The following is an 11,611-nucleotide window of genomic DNA, read 5'->3' on the forward strand; positions in this document are numbered from 1 at the left end:
TAATGAAATATCGTATCCTTCACAATATTGGATGAAAAAATATGCCACCCATTTCTGCATTTTATTACTCTGTGGTGGTATGATCTTGTTGATTTGCAATATCGTAACTATGTTCAAGTATTATCCTAAAAAATCTATGTAAGCAGTATCTGTGATCATGAACACTGAATAAAAACATTTTAAAATTTCTGTCACTGTCAAATGAAACTAAAAGTCCATTTTAGAATCTAAAAGTCACTGCCATCATGCACAGAGCATATGGAGGAAATCAGTTTCACAAAGAATATGTGAAATTAGCAAAATGGGTAAATCACTGTTCCATATATAAGCAAACCCGATGACCTGAATATCTTCTGTCACTGTCAAATGAAACTAAAAGTTTCACAAAGAATATGTGAAATTAGCAAAATGGGTAAATCACTGTTCCATATATAAGCAAACCCGATGACCTGAATATCTTCTGTCACTGTCAAATGAAACTAAAAGTCCATTTTAGGATCTAAAAGTCACTGCCATCATGCACAGAGCATATGGAGGAAATCAGTTTCACAAAGAATATGTGAAATTAGCAAAATGGGTAAATCACTGTTCCATATATAAGCAAACCCGATGACCTGAATATCTTCTGTCACTGTCAAATGAAACTAAAAGTTTCACAAAGAATATGTGAAATTAGCAAAATGGGTAAATCACTGTTCCATATATAAGCAAACCCGATGAGCTGAATATCTTAGGCGGCTGGCTGTTGGAATACACAACAATTCATCAAAAGTTAGTTGGCCCACCTCTGTTCAGGATAACTTGAGGAATCACTCGGTGCACATGGTCTATGTACTTTCCACATTGTTCAGCAGACAAGGATTCCCAAAAACTCCTTATGCCTGTCACAAGCTGGTCCTTTGTTTTGGGTTTAACAACACATCTTAGATGTCCCTTCAAAGCTGACCATACATTTTCAATTGGATTCAGATCAGGTGATGATGCTGGAGTGGTCATAACACTTTCAGTCAGTCCCTGTTCTTTGATCCAGTTCTGGGTGGATTTACTCTTATGTTTACTGTCATTATCCTAAAAAAAGGTTGGGTTGAAAATAGCTAAATTCATCAAGAAGGACTATGTACAGGTATCAGCGAAAAAATTGAACATTAATAAAATTTAATTCATGTTAATTCTCATAACATGTACTACATGGTTCATCCAAATCTTATACTCAAGACTTTTTGAATGATTTTCATAACTTAACATGCAATTGAATCTTAATGCTATACTTCTTTTATCAGCAATACAATTGTTATGAGTGTATACTCTCAATCTTCATTTCCACTTTCAGTTTTACTAAAATTTAATTCTAAATTTCATTATTTTAATACACAGAACACTAAAAATTCAAGCATATGAAACATGATAAAAACTTAAGTGTCAAACCACTGATCATGCTGATCATGGGAAAAACATTTTTTTTTATTAGAAATAAAACTAATCCTTTTTTAGATAAAGAGGTAGATTGATAACAATGAAATACAAGTATTTTTCAACATTAAATTCAAAGACTCCCTGTTGATTTAAAAGACTTTTAAAGATCTAAGTAAATTCTATCAAGACTGCAAACCATGTACAGTACTAGCAGAGGAATACTTTGAGTTGAAATATTCGGTAGTCGGACGACCGGGGCTAATTGTTTTGAGACACAGCCTGGCAATTACTTAAATGAAATGATAGTCTGTTGGACTAGCAGACCCCCAAAACATCTTACAACCATGTGCCAGTTTTCATTCCTTTTCTTTGTGGAACGGTTTCTTTTGACTGAGAGCTAGTTTAATTTGTTTCTATCACTAAGTGCTTGAAACTTTTGTTATGTTCTCTCTTCGCATAATTTTTTTTTGATGTTTGGGTACAAGTAATAATTTTAAAATAATAAAATATCATACCCCGAATACTATATATTAATGGAAAGCAACACATTACCTGAAAGACACAGAAAGTTTGTTTGCTTACTTAATGTCCGTTTTCAGAATTTTCACAAAAATGTAAAAAAAAAAAAAAAAAAAAAAAAAAAAAAAACATGTTTTTAATGACCTTAGAATTTAAGTTATTAAACATGTCTTACTTGGTAAAGTCTGAATCCACCAGAGAATTTTCTGCGGGCAAATGGCAATAAGTTATCCTCCAGGATTTTCTGGTAGATAATAGAGTCCATTATTCCAGTAAAAATACATATGTCTGTGCGGCCTCTATAAGAAATGCCTCCCCAAACGTTGACTTTGTATGTGTGTTTGGGCTTTGGAGCCTTGGATGGCAAGCGGTCTAATTGAGAACCTGGTTGATAAAAGAAGAGTCTTCCAGAGGAGGACATTTCCACTGTTGTCTCGTCAACATAAATAACATCTTCATAAGTGTCTTGTTTGATCATTTCCTGTATGCACCACTCAAGCCTATGTAGCACATTTTTGTGTGAAATCATCTGGCCGTACTTGACATTGCTTGGTGTCCAGTTCAATTTTCTTCTGATGGCACACACATACTCTTTTGAGATCTTGACTCCATGTTGAGTTTCGAGGCGGTTCCTGATACTTTCAGCAGTTTCTTCTGGATTTCTCAGCATCCACATGTTGATAAATTCAATATGGACTTGTTGCAGCTGTCCTGTTTTATTTACCCTATAATACCATAAAAGTTCTTGAAACAGCAACAATGGCAATAAGGTCATTAAAGAATTTACCTACCTACTCACAAAAAGACATAATACAAAGATTTCTTGCAGAAAGGTAAACTGTATATTCCTTTGCAAATAAAGAAAGCAAATACTAAGTATGAACTAATTTGACAGATTCTAGAAAAAAATGTAGAAAGAACTTGATACAATTCAGAGATTTTCCACCAAAATAACCAATTTCTAGACTTCTTATTTTGTCAATGTAGGTTTTTTTCTTAACTGGTGTGTCAAAAACTTAGGTGCATGGGAATGCTAAACATACATCAAATCTGGAATGGCCTAAAATGTACATGAACAGAAACATGGGAAAGCATGTTTCAGGGACAGCACTTAAATTAGATCTATACTGCACTCAACACTGATGACAGCTAGTTTACAAGTCTGAACAATTTGATTTATTAATTGTTTAGAGCAGTTCATTTTACACCATACTCTTTCCATGTACTGGTATATATCTCACAGATAATACATTCATGTGAGCTTGGTAAAAAAAAAACCCATATACTTTAGAAGAAATTCAGGAAAAAGTAATCATTACCCCATTGATAATCAATTAATCATGTATGATCCATACAAAACTGTACATTTGTATCAAAAAAGATTTGTTTAAGTGACCGACATTCAATTAAAACATTACATTTCACTTGTTGTAAACTAGGCCTATTACTTTCTTACAGTTACACTATAATAAAAAAAAAAATGTCGGTTGAAAACAGTAGTTCTGTAGTAGATCTGCAGACGCATGTTGTAAATACACATTTAACATGTTTAGCAACAAGATTCTCTGTTCATAATAATAAGGTCAACCTAGTTAAATGCAAAAGCTCACCATTTTTCATATTAGAAAACGTTATCAGTGTCATCAACCTTCGTTTAGTATTTGTATAGGGAGAAATAATCCGAAGGGGAGCCGGTTCTGAAGACCTCGAACTGTTGAACTTCGAATCGAATGTTACCCAGAGGCTTATCACGAAAATTTGTATTCTTCAGTTAAAACTACCCCCTTCTACATGTATAAAAATACAGAATGTGTGAAACATAGATTCTAACCAAGTATTTCGTGACAAACCTGTGTGATCACCCACTGCAATCACTGTGATGCGGCACTCCTCGGAGCGCGCCATTTTGAAACATAATAAAGTACAAAACAACTCATATTCCGGATTACTGACTTCTATAACTAGTATTAGAATTAAGGGTTGTTGTCAAGTCTTTTACTGACTTCAAATAGCTGGTGACAGAACACAGAAATATTTAACCTGGAATAAATTGCTTTTTTCAAACTATATCTTCTTCGTGTATCTTCTATCAGTTCATTATTCTCGAAAAACATTTGTTTGTCTAGTGTTTATGAAAATACATGTAATTTGGGCCAAGCACTTTCCCAATGGCGTTTTTTATCGATATATTTTTTTGCAGTACACAAAATTCGATTTTCGACATCAGTCTTATTGAATTACCTGAAATAATCACTTTTAATAAAGCTTAACTTGCATCAATCGTAATTATAACATACTGTAATAACGTGAACTTTACATTTTGGGCAGTATAAATCATGAAAATAGAGACTAATTTTAAAAATCATTCTTTATTCGTTTCATTAATTATCAAGCTTTAATTGTCCATTCTTTAGATCCAATATACGATTAAAATTTACACATTATATCACGGAAATTAGTAGATAATCAGGTAATGGTTCACCGTAGATAATGATGTTAATCATGTCTGATTACATGTATAGCACATCGCATTGCTATTATATGTATACTTATGTGTAAATGTCAATATTAACAGAACAACCAACATGTGCGGATCTTCGGGGGAAAGGGGGGGGGGGCTTGTATTTTCTGAGTAATAATTAAATTCATACGACATGAAACTTAATTACTTCAATCCATCATAATTTGACAATATTTGAAGAAAGCAGAATCTCCGTGTACAAATGTGCCCCTTCAATTTAAATGACAGAGGTTTTTTTTTTTCTTTGAAGCGGCTCATTTGGGGGGGGGGGGGGGGGGGCGGTATCGAAGATTTGCACTTACAATGTTTTACACCACAACTTGTTGACTTGCATTTTTGCATTGCGATTGTCATTAAGATTATAAATACCGATGGAGAAATGAAAAAATCGACACAAAATACAATAAACAAAAATAGAAATAATAATCATACTACAAATTCTTTACTTTTATATACAAAAGTCAGTCAAGTTCTACATGTAACGCCTAAAAAACAGTAACGAAACCGGTTACTGTACCTTAAAAATTTAACTGCACATGGCTACATGTACAAGTATTTCTGAGAGAAATACAAAATAAATCAATTAGCAATTCAACAAGAAAATATTTTAGTGATTGAAAAAGAAAGAAATTAAAGCATACCTCTGATCAACCACGGAACCAGTTTTTTGAAATCGATTAATGAAATTGCGTATGCCTTGTCTCGAGGTCACAAATTGGTGGGTGGATTGCAGTTTTCTTTGAATTTTCACTGTAGACAGTCCAGCTGCTTTGTAGTTCACAATTAAATTTCTAATATTATATGAAAGTCTCCTTCCACCCTTGCGAACACGTTCCTTTTTCATTCTGTCGTCGCTAGAAATCGATCCTTTCACTTTGGAGTTCCGAATGACAATGAAGGCTGAACGATTAGTGAACGCTGAACGAACGGTGAGCGAACGGTGAACGCAAGGTGAACGCTATTTGAGTGAACGAAGAGCGAACGCTGAACGCTTTGTGAACGGTGAACGCGAGCGCACGGTGAACGGTGAACGCAAAACTGTGAACGGAGAGCGAACGCTGAACGCACGGTGAACGCACGGTGAACGAACGCTGAACGAACGGTGAACGAACGGTGAGCGAACGGAAAAATGGGAAAGTAGAACGTTTCAGGGACTGTAACTTGTCTAATCCGGATGTTTTGTATTCAGAAATCTCGCCTAATTCGATGGAAACTTTTAGTACCTTCAAGTTTATTCAATTATTTAACAGGTTGCCTAATCTGGAATGTTGTCCAATTTCTTTGGAACCAGTAGTGTCCGGATTAGACAAGTTTTACTGTATTACCTTATGTAAACTAAATGTTTATCATTTCATCAATTATCTGTAGTAGTGGAATTAGGCACTACATCTATTAAATATGGGTTCCCTTAGAACCTTTTGCTCTTTATTCTTTTTTCCATACGAGTATTGGAATTTCTCCTTTAAATATACCTTTTGCTTTTCACCCTTGAACTGAACCTTTTTCTCTCCAATTATTTTGTAGAAATCACGGCTCAGTATTCTGTCTAGTATTGTTTTAGCCTGTTTGACATTTTCATTGTCTTCAGATAGAGTCCTAATCCTATGGAAAACATCGTCTGTCACCCAAATGTACGCATCCATATCATCAATTGACTCTGATAAAGTCTTCCCGCTGAAGGGATAATTCTATTGCTAATCTTTCTGACTTGAAATAATGTAACAGTAAAATGTATCATAATTTCAGATAAAACATTGCTTTGGAAAACAATTGATAAATTTTAAACGAAATTACCTCTTTCCTTTCGGCTTGTTTGGTGGGAATGTAAGATACCTGTCAGCTTTGATAAAGGCATCTGAAATCCTGTTTGAAAACAAATTAAAATTAACTGGAAGATTAAAGAAATATTTAAAAGACAAACCAATTTTAAGAATTTATAATTCATGCGTTGTTAAGCATTTCAGGACAATTTTATTTGAAAATGTGTCCTAGAGGTTGTTTTAAAGATAATTGATCCATGTATTTTCCTAGATTTTTTTAACCTCCGCTTAACAGAATTTGTTTAAGGACAAGCATTCTAAGAGTATTGTATTAGCAATACTAGTCCCCTACCGGCAAATGTTATCTGGTTCCCCTTAAAAATCAAAAATGCCATAATTCCGTCAAAACCATTGAAGCGGAACGAAATTCAAACTTGATTTTTAACTAATCAAGGTAAAATCACATACCAAAAATCAGCTCAATATCTGCAAGCGTTTAGAAAAAAAATGCGGAAAACCCTTAAAAATTGAAAAGGTAGTTATTCCGTCAAATATCAATGAAGCGGAACGAAATGCAAACTTGATCTGTAACTCATCAAGATACACTCACATACTAAAAATCAGCTCAATATCTGCAGGCGTTTAAGAAAAATATGCGGAAAATCAAGTGGGACAGACTGACAGACAGACAGAGGGACAGCTAGACGGACAGACAGACAGACGGACAGACTCAGAGGTAAGCTATATTCCCCTCCGGTTTTACCGGTAGGGGACTAATAATGGGAATATTTGTCGATATATGCTGGTAGAAACAGGTAAAACGAGATTTATTTTCGGATTTATTATTTAGTTTCCATAATTAAAAGAAATGAATGAGAAGAATTTGAGCATTATTGTCTCATTTACATGTTTACAGGATGCAAAGAAAGCTAAAATGAGAGATAATGAAAAAATTCTAGAATAATGTGATATGTTAATGGCAAGTAATAGTAAAGCTGAAATTCGATGCCCATTAGACCTCGCCTGGCTATGATAGTAAAAAAGTGTCAGTATAAAATCTAAAATAGAAATTGCATCTCGTCAGGAATACAGTTCCATGGTAACCCATTGTAGATGTAGTATAACATGATATGTCACATCTTCCAAACATCCAAACAGAATATTAGGACAGACAGCTTTAACTACATCTACTTGTACATTTTAAGTTTCCTCTAAATTTCAATGATATATAATGCAGCATTATTCCATCATACATAATGGACTTTTAGATCGTATGCGATGCGCATGCGCATCATCCATTCTTGTGTTACATGTTTAAGAAAATACTTACATCGTTTGAACAACTCTATTAGCTGGGTGTTGATAGGCTTGGCGATGTAGGGTATACCGTGTAGAAAACATATCAAATATGTTCAAATATTCCTGAAAATTTTGTTAAATACTTTCATATGCATAAAATTATATATCTGACACATTTTTATTATATCAAAGAAAACTTGAAATAAACTCACTTTAAAAAGAAAACTTAAAAGAAATTCATCAAAATGAGCTCAAACATAGATTTACAGTAGATAATCTGAGTTTATCAATTGTGGATTATAGTTTGCGAACGTAAAATATAGTTAACGACGTTAATCTATAGCATATTTTAGACTTACTTTAATCTAATTCTATGTTTAACAAGTGTTAAATACACTTAATAGTGAGAATGAGAACACTTTTTTCTCAAGTGCAAAACAAAGCTTATTTGATAATTAGTACACTATGGTTAACAACTCTAAAATATAGTTAGCTAAAACATACTTTATCTGATAAATAAAGTTTCACGATTAGTAAAACTACATAATAATTATCAACTCTAAACTATGGTTAACGAATATTAATTAAAGTTAATAAATGATAATTTATATTTATCAGTAAAATCAATAATGAACATTTATTATCAAGCTTGTTTTTGTTTCAGGAAACTTTAGTTTACAACCTAAAAACTATAGTTTACAATTTTTCACTGTAGTTTACGTTTCGTTAGCTAAATAGTTTATAATTGATAAACCTTCTTTATAAACTATAAAACTGTGCTTAGCTTTTTTGTGAATTTGGAGTGCAATGGAATATTTTAATTGTGAAATAAATAACAGTCTTATATTCACTTGCCGATTTTGGAAAGCTTATATGTCTCTCTCCTCCATGTTCGATAACTCTGGCTATCTTTATGCTTCGCTGACATTGAAAATTATGATGGAGTCCTAGCATGTGACAATCACGTGAGAAATAATCCCATTTGTCAACATCTATTTTGTTTACGTCATTGGCAACTACCTACACAAATAACATCTCTATAAAATTTACTTATATAACGTAACATTTATGTCGAACTAAAGACAATTTCGGACATCTTACCTCGTAGAGAAAGTGTTTTTCTTTAGGTCTTCCTTCGTAAGAACCTTTTGGTTTCTGTTCAGTAAATAAGATAAAAATGGTGTAATTGGAAATTTGAAAAGAGTCTGACAAAAAGTTGACATCATAGATTTATTTTAAACCAATTTAAAAATGAAAACTGTGAAAATGAGCAATGAAACATGGTTTATAATTTTTGAATTTCTGTTCAATAAACCTACCTTAATAAGTTCTTTGATGAAAGTTTGACTTTCTTTAGTCAAATCGTCTAAACTGACAATTTCGAAAATTCTGTCTAGCATTTTCAAAGATGCTTCTTCATGCTATAAAACAAGTTATTACGAATATGTTTTTAGTCTTTATCCTCTGAAAGAGTAAAAATGAAAACAAGCTGAGGTGGAGTCAAAACCTCAGAATGTCTTTATATGTCAAATACGAGATATGTTAATACTAATCCTATATTAAATACAAAATCAAAAAGGAAAAATAGCAATATAGCATCACTTCTGTTTCCCTAGAATTAAATCCCGGAAACATTTCTAGAAGTGTGGAAAACGGTCTTACTGGGCATGATAACGATTGATTAATCAACTGAGTAATATGAATTTATAAACCAGTTACGAGTTCAAACCTTTTGATTTTCATCCACTATATAATAAACTTAGCTACGTCAGAGTAACTTAAAACTGCATTTCACTTTTTCGGTTAAAGAAATAGACTGTTACTAGCTAGCAAAATGGTTCAATAGGTATAATGCATTTTCAATATAAATGGTCAATTTAGACCCATTCTGAGGGGTAGAACGAGATTTAAGGTGACTAGCGTTTTGGATTTTCAGGCAAACTGCTAATTTTAAGCATGCTATAGTTTTCTGTCTAGATTTCCAGAAAAAAAAAATTAAAAATTTTGGAGACATATTATGTATTTCTCATCCACGATCAGCCAAGTTCCTCCCTGTGGCCTGAATCACGGACCCAAGGATATAAATTTCAAAATTTTGGATGGATGTTTAAATTCGTTGCTCATCATCACTGTGCAAACAGTTTACCTGCTAGAAAAGAGAGTTTTGGAGATTTCATTAATTTTGGTAGTATTGGTCGCTCATCTGTAGCAGCAAGAGATGGTACCGCAATTCAAGATATCTGTTCCCTTGATTTATAGATACTTCGTTCCAGATATTAATTACCAATTCTATTATCTTCGAAAATTTACAAAAGCTTAAGCAGACTGTAAAGTTCATATGACCTGATGTCATCTGGGTAACTAGCCATAGGGTGCTTAAAGATAAACATTGTTTTTAAATGAATTACCTCCCATTCATATCCAGGTCTTGCTTTTTGAATAAACTGCAGGTCAAACAGATGAGAGAATGCACCGTGTCCTGCGAGATAAAGGGAGCATTATGTAATATTTACTTATCAATTTACATTACTCAACTACGGTAAGGAATTATCCTGGGTACAAAGCCTGAAATCTGTTTAAACCAATATACGTGACAAACATAGGTACAAACCTAGATCATGACAAAGTCCAGCAACCTCCAAACAAATGATATCTTCCTGAGTTATTTTAAGTTCTGGCTGATTTTTCTGTAATTCAGTACCAAGCGTTCTTGCTAAGTGTGCAGTTCTAATAAGGAAATATATATATATATATATATATATATATATATATATATATATATATATATATATATATATATATATATATATATATATATATATATATATATATATATATATATATATATATATATATCAGTAACTTATAGCCACTGGAAAAAAATCTTTAAGTTCTTTAACTGAATATTAACACCTTCATAACCAGTTATAATGCTGTACTGCGCTGAAATGCATAATAAAGACCATGTACAGGTAACTGCCTCTGCTTTCATTTTGGATATGTTTACACATCGAATTATCTTGTGTTATCGATGCATGAGTAATGGTTTTGCGTGTACGATATCATTGCAAACAAAATCACTGCCAACTTCTGAAGTACTTCTTGAAGATATACTACCACAGAAACACAATTATGTTCTTACTTGTCTGAACAAAGGCAGATTTTTTCATCCAAATGTTTCTTTCATAATAATCAAATGTTAACATTATATAAAATTGCATACAGTTGACTGAGACAGGCAGTTTTACTCAATACCCTCAATTACATGATAAATTAATGTTTTTGCTATTTTTTCTCCAGATTTTGTACACGGATCTCAAAATTAATTCGACAAAAATTTTTATTTAGGGTAAAAAAAGCTTCTGCCAACTCCTCTTTCTTCCAGCTTTTTCTAACCTTCGTATCAAAGATAGGTACAAGTACATGTATGTCACTTAACATAAATTTAAAATTACCCTATAGAATGTTCAAATCTGTTGTGGCATGCACCCGGATACACAAAATAACATCCTCCCAACTGCTTGATAAACCTTAGTCGTTGAAATTCTGGTGTGTTTATGATCTTCCATGACGTCGGAGACAATTCTATTGGTCCCCAAATTGAGTCATTAATTATCTGTAACACGATAAAAATTGCCATTGCAAAAAATTCACACATTTTTGAAAATATACATCTTTATTTTACTGTCAATTTCATTATACCTCTCTACGATTTCCAGTCCGTGTGAAACATTTTTTTGGCATAAAATAAAACTGTGATCAAACGAATTCCAGTATGGGTTGGAGTTCCAAATATTGATAAAATGCAGAATCAAGTGGGTTTTATTTTTCTGAACCTTGAAAATGTTTGATAATAAGATAATGGTTTAAAACTTACAAAGTATATCTGGAAAATATACCAAATTAAGCTATTCTGCAGGAATTGTAAAAAGTATGGGTTGATTCTACTTACTGATGAAACCACAGTGAGACTGAGAATAATAAAACAGTTAAAATATTTTCGGAAGTTTAGGTTGTAATTGTTTCCACTTTTCTTTCTGTTTTGTTTTTTGTTGCCCTGAATTTGGTCTTCAAAAATGATTATTTGAACCTATTTTTT

General features: G+C 32.7%; 1 protein-coding gene across 1 annotated transcript; it reads right to left on the reverse strand.

The window, feature by feature from the left end:
* Window positions 1–5,829: 5,829 nt before the first annotated feature.
* On the reverse strand, window positions 5,830–11,152 carry LOC133202972 (deoxynucleoside triphosphate triphosphohydrolase SAMHD1-like). Its single transcript, XM_061338824.1, has 9 exons — window positions 10,968–11,152; window positions 10,124–10,239; window positions 9,921–9,991; window positions 8,832–8,933; window positions 8,614–8,667; window positions 8,368–8,532; window positions 7,544–7,635; window positions 6,248–6,316; window positions 5,830–6,127 (listed from the first exon to the last, which is right to left on the reverse strand). The coding sequence occupies exons 1-9, from the start codon at window positions 11,150–11,152 to the stop codon at window positions 5,830–5,832; spliced, it is 1,152 nt and encodes a 383-aa protein (XP_061194808.1).
* Between the last annotated feature and the right edge of the window lie 459 nt (window positions 11,153–11,611).

The sequence above is a fragment of the Saccostrea echinata genome, unplaced genomic scaffold (assembly GCF_033153115.1).
Source record: "Saccostrea echinata isolate AGI-Se365-2 ecotype Australia unplaced genomic scaffold, CSIRO_AGI_Sech_v1 ptg000047l, whole genome shotgun sequence".
Taxonomy (NCBI): Eukaryota; Metazoa; Mollusca; class Bivalvia; order Ostreida; family Ostreidae; genus Saccostrea; species Saccostrea echinata.

Coding starts and splice junctions, on each gene's coding strand:
- LOC133202972 (XM_061338824.1), bottom strand. CDS start 11,152: ATGGCAATTTTTATCGTGTTACAGATAATTAATGACTCAATTTGGGGA. Junction 9,992..10,123: donor TGGACTTTGTCATGATCTAG/GTTTGTACCTAT, acceptor TTTATCTCGCAG/GACACGGTGCATTCTCTCAT. Junction 7,636..8,367: donor ATATAAGCTTTCCAAAATCG/GCAAGTGAATAT, acceptor CAAAATTTTCAG/GAATATTTGAACATATTTGA.